The following is a 23,677-nucleotide window of genomic DNA, read 5'->3' on the forward strand; positions in this document are numbered from 1 at the left end:
GTGTGGTGGGGCCCTGCTCCTCTGTGTGGTGGGGGCCTGCTCCTCTGTGTGATGGGGGCCTGCTCCTCTGTGTGATGGGGGCCTGCTCCTCTGTGTGGTGGGGGCCTGCTCCTCTGTGTGGTAGGGCCCTGCTCCTCTGTGTGATGGGGGCCTGCTCCTCTGTGTGGTAGGGCCCTGCTCCTCTGTGTGGTGGGGGCCTGCTCCTCTGTGTGGTGGGGCCCTGCTCCTCTGTGTGGTGGGGGCCTGCTCCTCTGTGTGATGGGGGCCTGCTCCTCTGTGTGATGGGGGCCTGCTCCTCTGTGTGATGGGGGCCTGCTCCTCTGTGTGGTAGGGCCTGCTCCTCTGTGTGATGGGGGCCTGCTCCTCTGTGTGGTGGGGCCTGCTCCTCTGTGTGGTGGGGCCTGCTCCTCTGTGTGGTGGGGCCCTGCTCCTCTGTGTGGTGGGGCCTGCTCCTCTGTGTGGTGGGGCCCTGCTCCTCTGTGTGGTAGGGCCTGCTCCTCTGTGTGGTAGGGCCTGCTCCTCTGTGTGGTAGGGCCTGCTCCTCTGTGTGGTGGGGGCCTGCTCCTCTGTGTGGTGGGGCCCTGCTCCTCTGTGTGATGGGGCCCTGCTCCTCTGTGTGGTAGGGCCTGCTCCTCTGTGTGGGGGGGGCCTGCTCCTCTGTGTGGTGGGGCCTGCTCCTCTGTGTGGTGGGGCCCTGCTCCTCTGTGTGGTAGGGCCTGCTCCTCTGTGTGGTAGGGCCTGCTCCTCTGTGTGGTGGGGGCCTGCTCCTCTGTGTGGTGGGGCCCTGCTCCTCTGTGTGATGGGGGCCTGCTCCTCTGTGTGATGGGGGCCTGCTCCTCTGTGTGATGGGGGCCTGCTCCTCTGTGTGATGGGGGCCTGCTCCTCTGTGTGATGGGGGCCTGCTCCTCTGTGTGATGGGGGCCTGCTCCTCTGTGTGGTGGGGCCCTGCTCCTCTGTGTGGTGGGGCCCCTGCTCCTCTGTGTGGTGGGGCCCTGCTCCTCTGTGTGGTGGGGCCCTGCTCCTCTGTGTGGTGGGGCCCTGCTCCTCTGTGTGGGGGGGCCCTGCTCCTCTGTGTGGTGGGGCCCTGCTCCTCTGTGTGGTGGGGCCCTGCTCCTCTGTGTGGTGGGGCCCTGCTCCTCAAGTAAATCAGAGCTGAAAAAAACATTTCATGCTATTCTGTTAAAACAACTAAAGCCTATGTGCACGTTAATCAAACTTTTTAAAATCTTAATTGGCGCATTTCAAACGGTCATTTTTGTGAGGCGCAGCCAGGAAGTACTTCTGTGCGATGGCGAGTGGTGCAGGCGATCATCCAGCTCTTTAAATCTCCAGTTTGGGAACATCTCGACTTCCCAGTAGATCATAACTGTGATAGAAGGTTAACAGAATGTCGCCACACGCTCAACAATAATAGTCTTTGCAGCTCATATATGTTGACACGTCTACACAGACATCACCACCACATACAAGAGGAAACGCCAAGAAACATCGTCTTCCTTCTGGCAGAAATTACAAGGGCGATAGGTAGGCTATGCGTATATCTTTTTAAAATTTTTTTTATGTCTTTTTGGTTTATAGCGTCCGTTCTTGGTGGTTGAGAATAGGCGGTTTCAGGCAGCACCTCGTGAAAATGAAATGAAATCAAATCCAATTTTATTTATCACATACACATGGTTAGCAGATGTTAATGCGAGTGTAGCGAAATGCTTGTGCTTCTAGTTCTGACGATGCAGTAATAACCAACAAGTAATCTAGCTACCAATTCCAAAACTACTGTCTTATGCACAGTGTAAGGGGATAAGAATATGTACATAAGGATATATGAATGAGTGATGGTACAGAGCGGCATAGGCAAGATACAGTAGATGATATCGAGTACAGTATATACATATGAGATGAGTATGTAAACCAAGTGGCATAGTTAAAGTGGCTAGTGATACATGTATTACATAAGGATGCAGTAGATGATATAGAGTACTGTATATACGTATACATATGAGATGAATAATGTAGGGTAAGTAACATTATATAAGGTAGCATTGTTTAAAGTGGCTAGTGATATATTTACATAATTTCCCATCAATTCCCATTATTAAAGTGGCTGGAGTTGTGTCAGTGTGTTGGCAGCAGCCACTCAATGTTAGTGGTGGCTGTTTAACAGTCTGATGGCCTTGAGATAGAAGCTGTTTTTCAGTCTCTCGGTCCCAGCGTTGATGCACCTGTACTGACCTCGCCTTCTGGATGATAGCGGGGTGAACAGGCAGTGGCTCGGGTGATTGATGTCCTTGATGATCTTTATGGCCTTCCTGTAACATCGGGTGGTGTAGGTGTCCTGGAGGGCAGGTAGTTTGCCCCCGGTGATGCGTTGTGCAGACCTCACTACCCTCTGGAGAGCCTTACGGTTGAAGGCGGAGCAGTTGCCGTACCAGGCGGTGATACAGCCCGCCAGGATGCTCTCGATTGTGCATCTGTAGAAGTTTGTGAGTGCTTTTGGTGACAAGCCAAATTTCTTCAGCCTCCTGAGGTTGAAGAGGCGCTGCTGCGCCATCTTCACGATGCTGTCTGTGTGGGTGGACCAATTCAGTTTGTCTGTGATGTGTATGCCGAGGAATTTAAAACTTACTACCCTCTCCACTACTGTTCCATCGATGTGGATGGGGGGGTGTTCCCTCTGCTGTTTCCTGAAGTCCACAATCATCTCCTTAGTTTTGTTGAATTTGAGGTTATTTTCCTGACACCACACTCCGAGGGCCCTCACCTCCTACCTGTAGGCCGTCTCGTCGTTGTTGGTAATCAAGCCTACCACTGTTGTGTCGTCCGCAAACTTGATGATTGAGTTGGAGGCGTGCATGGCCACGCAGTCGTGGGTGAACAGGGAGTACAGGAGAGGGCTCAGAACGCACCCTTATGACTGTAACGGTCATCGCATGGAGTGGAGACTTATGACTGTAACGGTCATCGTATGGAGTGGAGACTTATGACTGTAACGGTCATCGCATGGAGTGGAGACTTATGACTGTAACGGTCATCGCATGGAGACTTGAGGCCCAATGTAATAATCCGGTCACAACAGACAAAGTAAGGAACATTTGTGAATTTAGTTTTCCCACTGTACCGGACAGCCGAACCCAGGGTAGCCTAGGTTTGGTTTGGGTATCCTAGTGGTTAGAGCGTTGGGCAACGGAAGGTTGTCAGTTCGAATCCCCGAGCTGACAAGGTACAAATCTGTTGTTCTGACCCCCCCCTGAATTGTCGGAACTAGAAGCACAAGCGTTTCGCAACATTCACATTAACATCTGCTGCTTTGACAAATAAAATTTGATCTGATTTGAAACTATGACTATGGAAAGATGAGATTCTCAAAATGGATCCCATTTTTTATTTTCCTCATCAATCTACATCCTATACACCATAATAGGTTTTTAGACATTTTTGCTCATTTATATATATTTAAAAAAGTATCACTGTCTCATTTGGAACCCTTCATTTTTTCCACATTGTTACGTTAGACCTATTCTGAAATGGATGAAATTGTTTTTTCCCCCCTCATCAATCTGCACATAATACCCTATAATGACAAAGCAAAATATATTTTTTTAGTTTAATTTTTGCTAATTTGTTAAAAATAAACTTAAACATTACATTTACGTAAGAATTCAGACCCTTTACTCAGTACTTTGTTGAAGCACCTTTGGCAGCGATTACAGCCTCAAGTCTTCTTCGGTATGACGCAGCAAGATTGGCACACCTGTGTTTGGGGAGTTTCTCCCATTTTCTTCTCAGCAGATCCTCTTTCTGTCAGGTTGAATGGAGAGTGTCGCTGCACAGCTATTTTCAGGTCTCTCCAGAGATGTTCGATCAGTTTCAAGTCCGAGACTTGTCCTTAAGCCACTCCTGCGTTATCTTGTCTGTGTGCTTAGGGTCACTGTCCTGTTGGAAGGTGAACCTTCGCCTCAGCCTGAGGTCCTGAGTGTTCTGGAGCAGGTTTTCATCAAAGATCTCTCTGTACTTTGCTCCTTCATCTTTGCCTCGATCCTGACTAGTCTCCCAGTCCCTGCCGCTGAAAGACATCCCCACAGCGTGATGCTGTGGTTTCATCCAGATGTGACACTTGACATTCAGGCCAAAGAGTTCAATCTTGGTTTCATTAGACCAGAGAATCTTGTTTCTCCATGGTCAGTCTTTAGGTGCCTTTTGGCAAACTCCAAGCGGGCTGTTATGTGCCTTTTACTAAAAAGGATTACAATTTTTTTTAATCCTCAATCTACACACAACACCTCATAATGACAAAGTGACAACAGGTTTTTAAACATTTTTGCACATTATATAAAATGTTTAAATGAACAGAAATGCCTTATTTACATACAGTTGAAGTCGGACGTTTACATACACTTAGGTTGGGGTCATTAAAACTCATTTTTTCAACCACCCCACAAATTTCTTGTTAACAAACTATAGTTTTGACAAGTCGGTTAGGACATCTACTTTGTGCATTACACAAGTCATTTTTCCAACAATTGTTTACAGACAGATTATTTCACTGTATCACAATTCCAGTGGGTCAGAAGTTTACATACACTAAGTTGACTGTGCCTTTAAACAGCTTGGAAAATTCCAGAAAATTATGTCATGGCTTTAGAAGCTTCTGATAGGCTAACTGACATGATTTGAGTCAATAGGAGGTGTACCTGTGGATGTATTTCAAGGTCTACCTTCAAACTCAGTGCCTCTTTGCTTGACATCATGGTAAAATCAAAAGAAATCAGCCAAGACCTCAAATAAATTATAGACCTCCACAAGTCTGGTTCATCCTTGGGAGCAATTTCCAAACACCTGTCAAAAAATGATTCTGCTGTACAGTGCCTTTTCAATGTTAGGGTTGATTGCGGGCCTCAAATGTAACATAGTCGGGAGGTTGCGGATGCGTAAGAAGAAACGGCTGACCTGCGCACCACTAATCTCAATATACGGTGAGTTTATTAAACCTTTTCGTTGTTGAGTGATCACATATATAATTCTAGCCGTTTTGTGTAATGTAGCTCTGTGAAATGGGATTTCATTGTATTGAGACTGCCTGTATGCTGTAACTAAGGAGAGCACTGTATGTTTCCATCCTAAATCCCACCCCATTCCCTAAGTAGTGCACTGCTTTTGCCCAGTGCCCATAGGGAATAGGGCTCCATTTGGGGAATTAAGGTGCCAACAGTAGACTGTTTTTCTTCATGTGAAACAGTGAATGAACACCTGTTCAATCCCATTTTATAGGTCCACCAGACTGTCCCAAGAAGATGGCGTGAGCTGTTTTTTACTTTGAGAGAAATGGTTAGTTATTTGTATGTACATTTCCAATTAAATGTGCTTTTAAATGTCATGACCAATCAAAATCATGTTTTTCATTTTTAATTGGATGATATTTGGATGAAACCAGATCAAAAGTATGAATAAATGACTGTTGCTTCTACATCGCTAAAGTTTGATTATAAAGTTACTCCCCCAAACACTTGGATTCAGGAGGCGGGATTATTAAGATGACCGGGTGACATCACTTTTAATACACCAATGGTAACATGATTATTATTTCACCTAATTTAAATAAGTAGGGGCTTGTAACCAACATCAGAGATGGTGTGTTTGCAGAGGGGTGTGTCCTATATAGCTCTAAAGCTACTCTTCTGGTGCCAAAATCTGACTGTAGGGTGGCAGCTAATATCATTTAAAGTTTTTACTCATTCGTTTACCCTTTCATCCGGCTAGCTAGGTCTTTAGCCAGCATAGAACAAGGGGGGGGGGTTGTTCAAAACTCACGTCAACACGTCTGTTAGGGCTGCTGTGAACCGCGTCACGAGAGACGCAACAAACGGGAGTCATCCAGTGATGTTTCACCAAATTAGGTTGAGATGATTTTACTGCAACGTTGCATCCAAGTTGCTTGGTGTTTTCAAAGAGCTGTCAGTCAAGGCCACCTCGTGAATATAAGCTCCCCGCAAACTCAACCGGTCTTTTTTTTAAAAACTTCCTGGTAGGAAGTACTTTTTCCTCAAATTTAAATTTAGTCTTGTTTGACATGGGAATCAGAATGACTGTTGAGGACCTATGACTAGGCATTGTTCAGTGAATACTGTGTAAAATAAACTGTAATAAAAAAAAAATGTATAGCCAAACTGTGTTGTCATTATGTCTCATAGGGATTATAGTTAAAGATGCACTATGTAGAAATCGCTCCGCCATTTCCTGGTTGCAAAATTTCGAAAGTTTGCCTAATTTCAGTTTGTGACAAAACGAGAAAGGAAGTAGAGAATCACTGCACCTCTAAACCGCTGTGAAATGGATCTTTTCCAGAACTCAAAATATTGTATTTTCAGCTGTGAGAAGCTGGTGTAAAAAACAAACAAACGCAAAAACTAAACTTAAGAACAGGAAGCATAGAACAGATCTGCCGTTTCTTAGACTCGGCGACAGATCTATAACTCTAATTTCTATGAGTTTGGTCGGCTCATCCAAAAAGTGACATATTGCCACTTTTAATGGAAAATATTTATATAAACCTTTTCTAAAAACCTGTGATTCCTCCTCTTATTTTTAGACGTAATCTGGCCCACCTCTTCAAGCCACTGCCTGACCAGCGAACCGGCAGAGGAGAGGCGGCGCGTTGAAGAGTTTGTTGCTAGAATAGGTGAGGCCATTCTGGAGCTACGCTAGTTTTCAAATGACACTATTGATGAAGGTTTCTCCTAGGCACATTTTGTAGAAATTGCTCTGTGTTTTGTTTTTGTGTGTAAATATCTCTGTTGTTCTCTACAGATCTGGGTCAGCTACAGAGTCTTCAGACAGTCATACACCAGGTTCTGTCTTTCCGTGACAAGAAAATGGAGAGAGGGGAGGATTGGAAAATGGAGAGAGGGGAAGAGAGGAGAACGGAGAGAGGACAGGATTGGAAAATGGAGAGAGGGGAGGAGAGGAGAACGGAGAGAGGACAGGATTGGAAAACGGAGAAAGGGGAAGAGAGGAAAACGGAGAGAGGACAGGATTGGAAAACGGAGAGAGGGCAGGATTGGAGAACGGAGAGAGGGGAAGAGAGGAGAGCGGAGAGAGGGCAGTACCATGAGGATAGTGCTCCCAGTCATTATCCCCAGCCCCACATTTATCAACCCAACACCCATCAGCAACAGACCCAGTTCCAGTCCCATCTTGAGACCCATCAGCCACAGCTTCAACCCCAGCCTGAGCCGACGCGCTGGCGAGGCCGTCACAGGGAGCAGCTGCAGGGCCAGCAGGAGCTCTACCCCGGCTCAGGAGTCCTGCTGTCCTCCCTGCAGCTGGCTGCCATGTTTCAGGAGGCCAGAGGGAACTGCATGAGACTCTTTCATCTCCTATTCGAGTATTTCTTCACCGAGGAAGACCTCATAGGGGCGGTGGCCTTCGGCAGGAGGGGCAAAGTACCCGACGGCAAGAAGATTCTTGACCGTAGAACGGTGGACGCAATCATAGGTGAGGAGGAGTAGAAGATTGTTAATGCACTTTTTCGGGCCCTGGTCTAAAGTAGTGCATTATATAGAGGGAATAGGGCTTTGGTCTAAAGTAGTGCACTATATAGAGGGAATAGGGCTCTGGTCTAAAGTAGTGCACTATATAGAGGGAATAGGGCTCTGGTCTAAAGTAGTGCACTATATAGAGGGAATAGGGCTCTGGTCTAAAGTAGTGCACTATATAGAGGGAATAGGGCTTTGGTCTAAAGTAGTGCACTATATAGAGGAATAGGGCTCTGGTCTAAAGTAGTGTACTATATAGAGGGAATAGGGCCCTGGTCTAAAGAGGGAATAGGGCCCTGCAAAGTAGTGCACTATATAGAGGGAATAGGGCTCTGGTCTAAAGTAGTGCACTATATAGAGGGAATAGGGCTTTGGTCTAAAGTAGTGCACTATATAGAGGGAATAGGGCTCTGGTCTAAAGTAGTGCACTATATAGAGGGAATAGGGCTCTGGTCTAAAGTAGTGTACTATATAGAGGGAATAGGGCCCTGGTCTAAAGTAGTGCACTATATAGAGGGAATAGGGCTCTGGTCTAAAGTAGTGTACTATATAGAGGGAATAGGGCTCTGGTCTAAAGTAGTGCACTATATAGAGGGAATAGGGCCCTGGTCTAAAGTAGTGCACTATATAGAGGGAATAGGGCCCTGGTCTAAAGTAGTGCACTATATCGAGGGAATAGGGCCCTGGTCTAAAGTAGTGCACTATATAGAGGGAATAGGGCCCTGGTCTAAAGTAGTGTACTATATAGAGGGAATAGGTTGCCATACACGGGATTGTTACTTGTGTTTTCTACTCTGGGCCCATGTATGTATTGACTCATATCAACTGCTCAACGTGTCAGTTAACTAACTGTATCTACACTTCACAGCGTACGTCCTCCACTGCTCTGCCCTGGATGGATGGACGTCGGTGGAGTCGTCCAAACTGAAGAAAGCATGCATCAATAAGTGTAGACTGAGGATGTGTCAGAGGAGAATTGTTACATGTCCTGATGACTTTCCGCAGGTCAGGGTCTGAGGATCCTACCATTGTGGAGGAAAGGAGGTCATCATGTCTGCCTTCTGTTAGACATGATACCATGTCTTTTGTCCCAAAATGGAACCCTGTTGCCTTCATATGGGCTCTGGTCAAAAGTAGTGCTCTCTATAGGGCTCTGGTCAAAAGTAGTGCTCTCTATAGGGCTCTGGTCAAAAGTAGTGCTCTCTATAGGGCTCTGGTCAAAAGTAGTGCTCTATATAGGGCTCTGGTCTAAAGTAGTGCTCTATATAGGGCTCTGGTCTAAAGTAGTGCTCTATATAGGGCTCTGGCCTAAAATAGGGCTCTGGTCTAAAGTTGTGCTCTCTATAGGGCTCTGGTCTAAAGTAGTGCTCTATATAGGGCTCTGGTCAAAAGTAGTGCTCTATATAGGGCTCTGGTCAAAAGTAGTGCTCTATATAGGGCTCTGGTCTAAAATAGGGCTCTGGTCTAAAGTAGTGCTCTCTAGGGAATCTGGTGCCATTTTGAGCATGGCCTGTGGGACGACGTGTTTTCTAATCAAGAAGACATGACGCCAGCGGAATGCAAGGTTCTATGTTCTTTACTTCCATTTTTCCTGCATTAAGTTATTGTTTTGTTAGTAACGATGTTAGACCAATGACTGAAGGAGAAACGTTGTGTGTAATGATGTTAGACCAATGACTGAAGGAGAAACGTTGTGTGTAACGTTGTGTGTAACGATGTTAGACCAATGACTGAAGGAGAAACGTTGTGTGTAACGATGTTAGACCAATGACTGAAGGAGAAACGTTGACAGTATGTTGCCCTGAAATAAATGGTCAATACCCCTCGATGGTGTCGAGAAATTATTGAATGGATATTTAAATAGACAAGCCTTGATCTCAGCCATAGAAGGGTTTAAACTTCTCTCTTCATGTTTCTCTACAACTTTTCTTTAATCTGAATTCTGTATGTCACAGTTTTATATTAGTGATTCTTGTTGAAGACTATAGTTGAAGTCGGACGTTTAAATACACTTAGGTTGGAGTCATTAAAACTAGTTTTTCAACCACTCCACAAATGTCTTGTTAACAAACTATAGTTTTGACAAGTCGGTTAGGACATCTACTTTGCATGACACAATGATTTTTTTCCAACAATTGTTTACAGACAGATTATTTCACTTATAATTCACTGTATCACAATTCCAGTGGGTCAGAAGTTTACATACACTAAGTTGACTGTGCCTTTAAACAGCTTGGAAAATTCCAGAAAATGATGTCATGGCTTTAGAAGCTTCTGTCAATAGGAGGTGTACCTGTGGATGTATTTCAAGGCCTACCTTCAAACTCAGTGCCTCTTTGCTTGACATCATGGGAAAATCAAAAGAAATCAGACAAGACCTCAGAAAAATAATTGTAGAACTACACAAGTCTGGTTCATCCTTGGGAGCAATTTCCAAACGCCTGAAGGTATCACGTTCCTCTGTACAAACAATGGCACGCAAGTATAAACACCATGGGACCACGCAGCCGTCATACCGCTCAGGAAGGAGACTCGTTCTCTCCTAGAGATGAACGTACTTTGGTGCGAAAAGTGCAAATCAATCCCAGAACAGCAGCAAAGGACCTTGTGAAGATGCTGGAGGAAACAGGCACAAAAGTATCTATATCCACAGTAAAACAAGTCCTATATCGGCATAACCTGAAAGGCCGCTCAGCAAGGAAGAAGTCACTGCTTCAAAACCGCCATAAAAAAGACAGACTACGGTTTGAAACTGCAAATGGGGACAAAGAACGTTGAAGAAATGTCCTCTGGTCTGATGAAATAAATAGAACTGTGGCCATAATGACCAGCGGTATGTTTGGAGGAAAAAGGGGGATGCTTGCAAGCCGAAGAACACCATCCCAACCGTGAAGCATGGGGGTGGAAGCATCATGTTGTGGGGTTGCTTTGCTGCAGGAGGGACTGGTGCACTTCACAAAATAGATGGCATCATGAGGCAAGAAATTATGTGGATATATTGAAGCAACATCTCAAGACATCAGTCAGGAAGTTAAAGCTTGGTCACAGATGGGTCTTCCAAATGGACAATGACCCCAAGCATACTTCCAAAGTTGTGGCAAAATGGCTTAAGGACAACAAAGTCAAGGTATTGGAGTGGCCATCACAAAGCCCTAACCTCAATCCTATACAAAATGTGTGGGCAGAACTGAAAAGGCGTGTGCGAGCAAGAAGGCCTACAAACCTGACTCAGTTACACCGGCTCTGTCAGGAGGAATGGGCCAAAATTAACCCAACTTATTGTGGGAAGCTTGTGGAAGGCTACCCGAAACACTTGACCCAAGTTAAACAATTTAAAGGCAATGCTACCAAATACTAATTGAGTGAATGTAAACTTCTGACCCACTGGGAATGTGATGAAACAAATGAAAGCTGAAATAAATCATTCTCTCAACTATTATTCTGACATTTCACTTTATTAAAATAAAGTGGTGATCCTAACTGACCTAAAACAGGGAATTTTTACTAGGATTTAATGTCAGGAATTGTGAAAAACTTGAGTTTAAATGTATTTGGCTAAGGTGTATGTAAACCTCCGACTTCAACTGTATGTACTAAATAGCTAATCGATATTTAAAAACTTTTCCCAACTCCCTTTTATTTATTAAAACACATATAGGACCGATTATAGAGTTTTAAAGCAAGTGGGGAAAAACTCCTCATATTGGAAAGTTAACTGTTATGAGTAGCAGGTAGGTTCCAGTTTCTCTCATAATGTTTTCCTTTTATTTGGCCTTCATGCTGCATGTGTTCTCTCATATGTTGGAACCGGGGGGAGGGGGGGGGTTCTGCCTACATTAGTTTGAAAGTGATCCTACTCTGTATGTTCTCTGAACTATGACCCCTTTTCCAACACCCAGAGACACAGTGTTAACTTCGTTTAGCTCTTTATGTACTTTAAAAGTATTTCTGTAATACTAATTACTTTAATTATTATTATGTATGTACATATTGAAATATATATATCTGTATATCCTGTCTCTGTTGCCAGTGGGACCAGCTCTGTGTGAGATAGAGCGGCTGCGAGCGTTGCTGAGTGTTGAGCGGAGCCGCAGTGAGCAGATGGGGGAGACCATCTCTAGTCTGAAACAGGACAAGGAGCTGCTGCAGCAGGAACTCACTAAGAAGGCTGAACTCATCTGTGACTTCCTGCAAGACCAGCTACGACCAGGTACGCTCTTACTACGCCCAGGTAGGCACCTCTCATTCTTCTCAGGTACCCTATGAGCTCAATGGGATGTTATATAATGGGATATTAATATTGAGGGTTATGTGTTCAACGCTGACAGACAGGGTAGAGGTGATGGAGCGGCCATTTTGATAGAAAAAAAACAAGTTGTCTCTTTACTAAAATACATTTTCCCTTGCCCCAAAAAAATGGCACTACTATCTGTCTGTTTGTGTGGATAAAAATGTATCCATAACTGTTATAGGGGTCTTACCGTCCTCCCTCGGCTGTGCACTCGAGGAGTTAACTAGTTTGTTGTCTTCTACTAAGTCAGAAGTCATGATCCTGGGTGACCTAAATTGTGATTGTCTGAAGCCTGTATTTCCCAATCTAAAAAAGTCATGTGTGATGACCTAAACCTTACCCAGCTGTGATGACTAAGACTACATGAGACTTCAAAGTCAACTCTGATCTTATTCTGACAAATACACCAGTGAAATATGTTTCTACTGGTGTATTCTCCCAAGACATTAGTGACAATTGCCCAGTTTGTGTTAGAGATGTGAGAATACAAAACATCTAAGCTTCAGCAAATAGGCTTTTAAAAATGATCTTTATTTTAGTGATCTTGATTGTATTTCAGCTATCCCTGAACCTGATTTAGTTTTCAGCCTTTTTTCAGATGTTTTCAGTACTATTGTGGATGATCCCTTCAAAAATAATCAGGGTTAAAGGAGGATTGAATGCCTGGTACACTCTGGAATTCCTTAAAAAAAAAAAGATTATGCTTGGGTCAAGGCCAGGAACACAGTCTTAGTTCCGGACTGGCAAGCGTTTAAGCAACTGAGGAAACGTTTTTGTAAGACAAATAAAGAAAAGCTGAATCTGATTTATAATTATAATAATAATTTGGATTGTAATGGGAACCCGGCTAAATTCTGGGAAGGTGTCAAATCCCTGTAGGGTTCTATTCCTCCTCTCAACCACATTGAATTCAGCCCCCGGCCTCCTCATTGATGCGTTTAATCACCATTTTTATTTCAGCAGGTTATCTCTCTTTGAAAGAACTTCTAAGTCTATTCACAATGATACTGGGCTGGATGCTGGCAGGGGAAGCTTACTGAATGATCTGAGAAATCAAAGCTTTTCTTTTAATCTATATACAGAAAAATAAGTCATGGATGCTTTGCTAGCAATATCTAACGAAAAATAGACACAGGGACCGAACGCTTGGACCCTGGTCTGCTTAAGTTTGCCGCGCCCATCATTGTTGGCGCAATAAACCACTTTTTTTTTAAATTTAACATTGTTATCAGGAAATATTTCAAAAGTCCAGAAATCAGCTGTTGTTCTGCCACTCCTTAAGGACGTGGATAGTAGAGATGTTAATAACTATCGGCCCATTTCAAGGCTTCCTGGTCTAGCGAAGATTCTAGAAAACTTGGTAGATGTACAACTTAGTTTTTTTTTAACCTTAAATATATTTTGAATGTGAACCAATCAGGGTTTAGGCCTGGACATCCAATCAGGGTTTAGTCCTGGGTATAGCACTGTTACAGCTTCCACTTTAGTAGTTAATGATCTTGTAAATGCTTTAGACACTACAATGACATGTTCTGCTTTGTTTGTGGACCTGTCAAATTATTTTCAAATGATTTTGATCATGCTATTTTATTGAATAAGTTGTCCTCGATAGGTCTGAGCTCTGACACCTGTTCATGGTTTCATGATGATCTTAGTGACAGAACTAAGGCCATCCTAATGGATGGGGTTAAGTCTGAATTTCTAGAGGTACATAAAGGTGTACCACAGCGGTTGATTTTGAGACTTCTCATTTACTACTAATATAAACACCATTGGTCAATCTGTTAAATTGTAAACTTCATCTATATGCAGATGATACCATTTCGCTACACTCGCATTAACATCTGCTAACCATGTGTATGTGACAAATATAAATTTGATTTGTCTGCTATTGTCCCGACTTTTGATCTGGCTGTGTCAAAACTACAGTCAGATTTTATAGCTATGCAGGAATATCTAAGCTCATGTTGTATTTAAAACTGTCGTAGGCATGTTTCAGATGAACTAAATGTTCTTCGATCGTACAGTTCCTTCATGTACAGTTCCTCCATGTACAGTTCCTCCATGTACAGTTCCTCCATGTACAGTTCCTTCATGTACAGTTCCTTCATGTACAGTTCCTCCATGTACAGTTCCTCCATGTACAGTTCCTCCATGTACAGTTCCTCCATGTACAGTTCCTCCATGTACAGTTCCTTCATGTACAGTTCCTTCATGTACAGTTCCTCCATGTACAGTTCCTTCATGTACAGTTCCTCCATGTACAGTTCCTTCATGTACAGTTCCTTCATGTACAGTTCCTCCATGTACAGTTCCTTCATGTACAGTTCCTCCATGTACAGTTCCTCCATGTACAGTTCCTTCATGTACAGTTCCTGCATGTACAGTTCCTGCATGTACAGTTCCTGCATGTACAATTCCTCCGGAAAGTATTCAGACCCCTAGACTTTTTCCACATTTTGTTACGTTACAGCCTTATTTTAAAATTGATTTAATAAAAAAAGGTATTCGGCAATCTACACACAATACCCCATAATGACATCACAATACCCCATAATGACATCACAATACCCCATAATGACATCACAATACCCCATAATGACATCACAATACCCCATAACGACATCACAATACCCCATAATGACATCACAATACCCCATAAAGACATCACAACACCCCATAATGACAAAGCGAAAACAGGATTTTAGGAAGTTTTGCAAATATATTACAAATAAAAACTGATACCTTTACATAAGTATTCGGACCCTTTGCTATGAGACTTGAAATTGAGCTCAGGTGCATCCTGATTCCATTGATCGTCCTTGAGATGTTTCTACAACTTGATTGGAGTCCACCTGTGGTAAATTCAATTGATTGGACATGATTTGGAAAGGGGCACACCTGTCTATATAAGGTCCCACAGTTGACAGTGCAAGTCAGAGCAAAAACCAAGCCATGAGGTTGAAGGAATTGTCCACGGAGCTCAGAGACAGGATGGTGTCGAGGCACAGATCTGGGGAAGGGTACCAAAACATTTCTGCAGCATTGAAGGTTCCCAAGAACTCAGTGGCCTTCATCATTCTTAAATGGAAGAAGTTTGGAACCAACAGAGCTTCCTAGAGCTGTCCGCCCGGCCAAACTGAGCAATCGGGGGAGAAGGGCCTTGGTCAGGGAGTTGACCAAGAACCCGATGGTCACTCTAACAGAGTTCCTCTGTGGAGATGGGAGAACCTTCCAGAAGGACAACCATCTCTGCAGCACTCCACCAATCAGGCCTTTATGGTAGAGTGGCCAGACGGACGCCACTCCTCAGTAAAAGGCACGTGACAGCCTGGCACCATCCCTACGGTGATGCATGGTGGTGGCAGCCTCATGTTTTTCAGCGGCAGGGACTGGGAGACTAGTCAGGATCAAGGGAAAGATGAACAGAGCAAAGTACAGAGATCCTTGATGAAAACCTGCTCCAGAGCACTCAGAACCTCAGACTGTAGCGAAGGTTCACCTTCCAACAGGACAATGACACTAAGCACACAGACAAGACAACGCAGGAGTGGCTTCGGGACAGGTCTCTGAATGTCCTTGTGTGGCCCAGCCAGAACCTGGACTTGAACCCAATCGAACATCTCTGGAGAGACCTGAAAATATCTGAACAGCAACGCTCCCCATCCAACCTGACAGAGCTTGAGAGGATCTGCAGAGAAGAATGGTAGAAACTCCCCAAATACAGGTGTGCCAAGCTTGTAGCGTCATACCCAAGAAGACTTGAGGCTGTAATCGCTGCCAAAGGTGCTTCAACAAAGTACTGTTTTTTAGCAAAAATGTCTAAAAAGCTGTTTTTGCTTTGTCATTATGGGGTGTTTAATAGATTTTAGAACAAGGCTGTAACCTAACAAAATGTGGAAAAAGTCAAAAGGTGTCTGAATACTTTTCGATTATTTAAATATTGGATATAATGTTTAAAAACACATGATCTGGTTAAGAAGTGAAGATTTAAAGTTTATCTACAGAAACAGATGGTACAAATGATTGATTGTGTAGGAATGCAACTGTTTTTCAGTGTGATTTGTGATGTTTTATTTGTGATGATGTCATGACTGTATTTGTATTTTAACGTATATATATTTACACACACACACACACACACACACACACACACACACACACACACACACACACACACACACACACACACACACACACACACACACAGAAGTATGTGGACACCTGCTCGTCGAACATCTCATTCCAAATATCAAGGGCATTAATATGGAGTTGGTCCCCCCCTTTGCTGCTATAACAGCCTCCACTCTTCTGGGAAGGCTTTCCACTAGATGTTGGAACATTGCTGCTATAACAGCCTCCACTCTTCTGGGAAGGCTTTCCACTAGATGTTGGAACATTGCTGCTATAACAGCCTCCACTCTTCTGGGAAGGCTTTCCACTAGATGTTGGAACATTGCTGTTATAACAGCCTCTACTCTTCTGGGAAGGCTTTCCACTAGATGTTGGAACATTGCTGCTATAACAGCCTCCACTCTTCTGGGAAGGCTTTCCACTAGATGTTGGAACATTGCTGCTATAACAGCCTCCACTCTTCTGGGAAGGCTTTCCACTAGATGTTGGAACATTGCTGCTATAACAGCCTCCACTCTTCTCCACTCTTCTGGGAAGGCTTTCCACTAGATGTTGGAACATTGCTGAGGGGACCTGCTTCCATTCAGCCACGAGAGCATTAGTGAGGTCAGGCACTGATGTTGAGCGATTAGGCCTGGCTCACAGTCAGCGTTCCAATTCATCGCAAAGGTTGAGGTCAGGGCTCTGTGCATGCCATTCAAGTTCTTCCACACCGATCTAAACAAACCATTTCTGTATGGACCTCGCTTTGTGCACGGGGCATTGTCATGCTGAAACAGGAAAGGGCCTTCCTCAAGCTGTTGCCACATAGTTGGAAGCACAGAATTGTCTAGAATGTAATTGTATGCTGTAGTGTTAAGAATTCCCTTCCCTGGAACTAATGGGCCAGTTTCCACTGCTCCAGAGTCCAATGGCGGTGAGCTAAACACCACTCCAGCCGACGCTTGGCTTTGCGCATGGTGATCTTAGGCTTGTGTGCGGCTGCTTGGCCATGGAAACCCATTTCATGAAGCTCCCAACGAATAGTTATTGTGCTGACGTTGCTTCCAGTTTGAAACTTGGTAGTGAGTGTTGCAGCCGAGGACAGACCATTTTTACGCACTTCAGAGCTTTTGGCCTACCACTTCGCGACTGAGCCGTTGTTGCTCCTTTCCATTTCACAATAACAGCACTTACAGTTGCCCGGGGCAGCCATAGCAGGGCAGAAATTTGACTTACTGACTTGTTGGAAAGGTGCTATCCTATGACGGTACCACGTAGGAAGTCACTGAGCTCTTCCGTAAGGCCATTCTGTTTGTATATAGAGTTTGCATGGCTGTGCGCTAGATTTTATACACCTGTCTGCAACAGGTGTAGCTGAAATAGTAACATTTAATTTGAAGGGGTGTGTGTGTGTGTGTGTGTGTGTGTATAAACACCATTCTCAACGTCAACAGTGAAGAGGTGACTCCGGGATGCTGGCCTTCTCGGCAGAGTTGCAAAGAAAAAAGACATCTCTCAGACTGGCCAATAAAAAGAAAAGATTAAGATGGGCAAAAGAACACAGACACTGAACAGAGGAACTCTGCCTAGAAGGCAAGCATCCCGGAGTCACCTCTTCACTGTTGACGTTGAGACTGGTGTTTTGCGGGTACTATTTAATGAAGCTGCCAGTTGAGGGCTTGTGAGGCGTCGGTTTCTCAAACTAGACACTCTAATGTACTTATCCTCTTGCTCAGTTGTGCACAGGGGCCTCCCGCTCCTATTTATATTCTGGTTAGAGCCAGTTTGCGCTGTTCTGTGAAGGGAGTAGTACACAGCATTGTACGAGATCTTCCGTTTCTTGGCAATTTCTCGCATGGAATAACCTTTATTTCTCAGAACAAGAATAGACTGACGAGTTTCAGAGGAAAGGTCTTTATTTCTGGCCATTTTGAGCCTGTAATCGAACCCACAAATGCTTTTGCTCCAGATACTCAACTAGTCTAAAAGGCCAGTTTTATTGCTTCTTTAATCAGGACAACAGTTTTCAGCTGTGCTAACATAATTGCAAAGGGGATTTCTAATGATGGTGGCATAGCAGTTCAGACGTCTTTTTGTCCTCGTCTTGTCGTGTCCTGTATATATATATATTTACAACTTTTTTCACATACATTTTATTTTTATTTTCCATCAACTCATCTTCAAAACACTCTCCTGCAACCCGCCTCACCAATTTATATTTATAAAAAAGTATTATTTACCTCGAATCTGTAATCCTCCAAGAAGCTAGCCAGAAACTCCAAGAAGCTAGCCTGAAACTAGCCAGAAGCTAATCCAGAAGCTAATCAGAAGCTAGTTCAGAAGCTAGTTAGCTTCTTTACTGGCAAATCGTTAGTATTCAGCTAACCACGGTTTGTGGTCATCAGCTATCCTTTAGCTCGAAAATCTATCGCCAGTTCTGTACGGCGCAGCGCGGCTCGGAACGGAACATACCGGACCAATTTTTCTCTCCATGTCCCTGGATTTCGACTGCTCTCTGGACATTCATACCCGGATCTCACAGCTAGCTAGCTGCTATCCGTGTGACTATCGGCCTTCGTCGATTCCGGAGCAAACATAAATTATTCCGGAGCTAGTCAGCTCCGTCAATCACTCCTGAGTTCCATCAATCACTCCTGGGCTGCAGTCACCTATACGGACCCGTTTTACTGCCTACGCGGAGCCCCACCGGGCCTTCACAACTGGACTGCCGACGTTATCTACCCGAAGGAGTTATCCGGCTGGCTCCGCCGTCGCGACGTTACCTGAACGCCCATCTGCGGCCTGCTAACCGTTAGCTGTCTTACCGGCTGCTATCTGAATAGACAATCGGACAATTTATTTATTTTTATTATTATTATGTTTTCTTCTTGGGCCTCTATAACTATATCTATTGTTTTTATTTTTGTTGTTGTTGTGTGATTTGGATTAATCCCCTCTACCACACGGAACCCCACTAATCTACTGACGGAACGCAAGAGGTGGCTAACAACAGACCTCCATCCTATGCTAGTTTGCTACCGATGGCCTTGCTAGCTGTCTAAATCGCCGTGACCCCCAACCAACCTCTCCACTCACTGGACCCTTTTGATCACTCGACTAAGCATGCCTCTCCTTAATGTCAATATGTCTTGTCCATTGCTGTTCTGGTTAGTGTTTATTGGCTTATTTCACTGTAGAGCCTCTAGTCCTGCTCACTATACCTTATCCAACCTATTAGTTCCACCACCCACACATGCAATGACATCTCCTGGTTTCAATGATGTTTCTAGAGACAATATCTCTCTCTTCATCACTCAATACCTAGGTTTACCTCCACTGTATTCACATCCTACCATACCTTTGTCTGTACATTATACCTTGATGCTATTTTACCGCCCCCAGAAACCTCCTTTTACTCTATGTTCCAGACGTTCTAGACGACCAATTCTCATAGCTTTTAGCCGTACCCTTATTCTACTCCTCCTATGTTCCTCTGGCGATGTAGAGGGGAATCCTGGCCCTGCAGTGCCTAGCTCCACTCCAATTCCCCAGGCGCTCTCTTTTGACGACTTCTGTAACCGCAATAGCCTTGGTTTCATGCATGTTAACATTAGAAGCCTCCTCCCTAAGTTTGTTCTATTCACTGCTTTAGCACACTCTGCCAACCCGGATGTTCTAGCTGTGTCTGAATCCTGGCTTAGGAAGACCACCAAAAATTCAGAAATTTTAATTCCAAACTACAACATTTTCAGACAAGATAGAACTGCCAAAGGGGGCGGTGTTGCAATCTACTGCAAAGATAGCCTGCAGAGTTCTGTCCTACTATCCAGGTCTGTACCCAAACAATTTGAACTTCTACTTTTAAAAATCCACCTCTCTAAAAACAAGTCTCTCACCGTTGCCGCCTGCTATAGACCACCCTCTGCCCCCAGCTGTGCTCTGGACACCATATGTGAACTGATTGCCCCCCATCTATCTTCAGAGTTCGTGCTGCTAGGCAACCTAAACTGGAACATGCTTAACACCCCAGCCATCCTACAATCTAAACTTGATGCCCTCAATCTCACACAAATTATCAATGAACCTACCAGGTACCTCCCCAAAGCCTTAAACACAGGCACCCTCATAGATATCATCCTAACCAACTTCCCCTCTAAATACACCTCTGCTGTCTTCAACCAAGATCTCAGCGATCACTGCCTCATTGCCTGCATCTGTAATGGGTCAGCGGTCAAACGACCTCCACTCATCACTGTAAAACGCTCCCTGAAACACTTCTGCGAGCAGGCCTTTCTAATCGACCTGGCCGGGGTATCCTGGAAGGATATTGATCTCACCCCGTCAGTAGAGGATGCCTGGATATTTTTTTAAATGCCTTCCTAACCATCTTAAATAAACATGCCCCATTCAAGAAATTTAGAACCAGGAACAGATGTAGCCCTTGGTTCTCCCCAGACCTGACTGCCCTTAAACAACACAAAAACATCCTATGGCGTTCTGCATTAGCATCGAACAGCCCCTGTGATATGCAGCTGTTCAGGGAAGCTAGAAACCATTATACACAGGCAGTTAGAAAAGCCAAGGCTAGCTTTTTCAAGCAGAAATTTGCTTCCTGCAACACTAACTCAAAAAAGTTCTGGGACACTGTAAAGTCCATGGAGAATAAGAACACCTCCTCCCAGCTGCCCACTGCACTGAAGATAGGAAACACTGTCACCACTGATAAATCCACCATAATTGAGAATTTCAATAAGCATTTTTCTACAGCTGGCCATGCTTTCCACCTGGCTACTCCTACCCCGGACAACAGCACTGCACCCCCAACAGCAACTCGCCCAAGCCTTCCCCATTTCTCCTTCTCCCAAATCCATTCAGCTGATGTTCTGAAAGAGCTGCAAAATCTGGACCCCTACAAATCAGCCGGGCTAGACAATCTGGACCCTTTCTTTCTAAAATTATCTGCCGAAATTGTTGCCACCCCTATTACTAGCCTGTTCAACCTCTCTTTCGTGTCGTCTGAGATTCCCAAAGATTGGAAAGCAGCTGCGGTCATCCCCCTCTTCAAAGGGGGACACACTCTTGACCCAAACTGCTACAGACCTATATCTATCCTACCGTGCCTTTCTAAGGTCTTCGAAAGCCAAGTCAACAAACAGATTACCGACCATTTCGAATCTCACCATACCTTCTCTGCTATGCAATCTGGTTTCAGAGCTGGTCATGGGTGCACCTCAGCCACGCTCAAGGTCCTAAACGATATCTTAACCGCCATCGATAAGAAACATTACTGTGCAGCCGTATTCATTGATCTGGCCAAGGCTTTCGACTCTGTCAATCACCACATCCTCATCGGCAGACTCGACAGCCTTGGTTTCTCAAATGATTGCATCGCCTGGTTCACCAACTACTTCTCTGATAGAGTTCAGTGTGTCAAATCGGAGGGTCTGCTGTCCGGACCTCTGGCAGTCTCTATGGGGGTGCCACAGGGTTCAATTCTTGGACCGACTCTCTTCTCTGTATACATCAATGAGGTCGCTCTTGCTGCTGGTGAGTCTCTGATCCACCTCTACGCAGACGACACCATTCTGTATACTTCCGGCCCTTCTTTGGACACTGTGTTAACAACCCTCCAGGCAAGCTTCAATGCCATACAACTCTCCTTCCGTGGCCTCCAATTGCTCTTAAATACAAGTAAAACTAAATGCATGCTCTTCAACCGATCGCTACCTGCACCTACCCGCCTGTCCAACATCACTACTCTGGACGGCTCTGACTTAGAATACGTGGACAACTACAAATACTTAGGTGTCTGGTTAGACTGTAAACTCTCCTTCCAGACCCATATCAAACATCTCCAATCCAAAGTTAAATCTAGAATTGGCTTCCTATTTCGCAACAAAGCATCCTTCACTCATGCTGCCAAACATACCCTTGTAAAACTGACCATCCTACCAATCCTCGACTTTGGCGATGTCATTTACAAAATAGCCTCCAATACCCTACTCAACAAATTGGATGCAGTCTATCACAGTGCAATCCGTTTTGTCACCAAAGCCCCATATACTACCCACCATTGCGACCTGTACGCTCTCGTTGGCTGGCCCTCGCTTCATACTCGTCGCCAAACCCACTGGCTCCATGTCATCTACAAGACCCTGCTAGGTAAAGTCCCCCCTTATCTCAGCTCGCTGGTCACCATAGCATCTCCCACCTGTAGCACACGCTCCAGCAGGTATATCTCTCTAGTCACCCCCAAAACCAATTCTTTCTTTGGCCGCCTCTCCTTCCAGTTCTCTGCTGCCAATGACTGGAACGAACTACAAAAATCTCTGAAACTGGAAACGCTTATCTCCCTCACTAGCTTTAAGCACCAACTGTCAGAGCAGCTCACAGATTACTGCACCTGTACATAGCCCACCTATAATTTAGCCCAAACAACTACCTCTTTCCCAACTGTATTTAATTTTAATTTATTTATTTATTTTGCTCCTTTGCACCCCATTATTTTTATTTCTACTTTGCACATTCTTCCATTGCAAAACTACCATTCCAGTGTTTTACTTGCTATATTGTATTTACTTTGCCACCATGGCCTTTTTTTGCCTTTACCTCCCTTCTCACCTCATTTGCTCACATCGTATATAGACTTGTTTATACTGTATTATTGACTGTATGTTTGTTTTACTCCATGTGTAACTCTGTGTCGTTGTATCTGTCGAACTGCTTTGCTTTATCTTGGCCAGGTCGCAATTGTAAATGAGAACTTGTTCTCAACTTGCCTACCTGGTTAAATAAAGGTAAAATAAAAATAAAATTAAAAATTTGCCTTTTAAATTGATAAACATCTCTGTACATTCAAATTGACATTTAATGAAATGCAATTGTGTTCGTTGTCCATAGCTTATGCCTGCCCATACCATAACCCCACCGCCACCATGGGGTAGCCAACATCCAGTGAAATTGCAGTGTGCCAAATTCAAAAACAGAAATACTCATTATATAAAATGCATAAAACATACAAGTGTTATACATCGGTTTAAAGATGAACTTCTTGTTAATCCAACCACGGTGTCAGATTTCAAAAAGGCTTTACAGCGAAAGCATACCATGCGATTATCTGAGAACAGCGCCAAGCAGACAAATCATTACAAACAGTAACCAGCAGAGTAGAGGAGTTACATGTCAAATGATGTTTCTAATCAATCCTCAGGTTGTTTTTAGTCATAATAATCGATAATATTTCAACTGGACAATAACGTCGTCAATATAAAAGGTAAACAAGAAAGGCGCGCTCTCGGGGCGAAGCCATAGGAAGTGCAATTTGAGTCTTAAATCAAAGGATACTGTAATGGCATTCAATAAACTACAAAAATAAAAAAAATCTCACTTCCTGGATGGACTTTTCTCAGGTTTTCGCCTGCCATATCAGTTCTGTTATACTCACAGACGTTATTTTAACGGTTTTGGAAACATTAGAGTGTTTTCTATCCAAATCTACCATTATATGCATATCCTAGCTTCTGGGCCTGAGGAGCAGGCAGTTTACTTTGGGCACGCTTTTCATCCGGAGGTGAAAATAGTGCCCCCTAACCTAATGAAGTTAATCAGCTTCTTGATATGCCACACCTGTCAGTTGGATGGATTATATTGGCAAAGGAGAAATGCTCACTAACAGGGATGTAAACACATTTGTGCACAAAATTTGAGAGAAATAAGCTTTTTGTCCGACACTTCTTAATTC

The 23,677-nt window shown here is 44.1% G+C and overlaps 1 protein-coding gene across 3 annotated transcripts in view; it reads left to right on the plus strand.

The window, feature by feature from the left end:
* The window catches only part of LOC112236781 (uncharacterized protein KIAA1958), a 50,111-nt gene that overhangs the window by 17,873 nt on the left and 8,561 nt on the right, over positions 1–23,677 (plus strand). Inside the window, exons 4-6 of one of the 3 annotated variants that reach the window (XM_042302783.1) lie at positions 6,584–6,673; positions 6,802–7,488; positions 8,398–8,736. In XM_042302783.1, coding sequence (XP_042158717.1) covers positions 6,584–6,673; positions 6,802–7,488; positions 8,398–8,546 — 926 coding nt within the window. In that variant the 3' untranslated portion in view covers positions 8,547–8,736. Of the gene's footprint in view, positions 1–6,583; positions 6,674–6,801; positions 7,489–8,397; positions 8,737–11,559; positions 11,761–23,677 lie in introns of those variants that run through there. The other 2 variants (XR_006079493.1, XR_006079494.1) reach the window with 2 other exon arrangements.

Source organism: Oncorhynchus tshawytscha, linkage group LG20 (genome assembly GCF_018296145.1).
Source record: "Oncorhynchus tshawytscha isolate Ot180627B linkage group LG20, Otsh_v2.0, whole genome shotgun sequence".
NCBI lineage: Eukaryota > Metazoa > Chordata > Actinopteri > Salmoniformes > Salmonidae > Oncorhynchus > Oncorhynchus tshawytscha.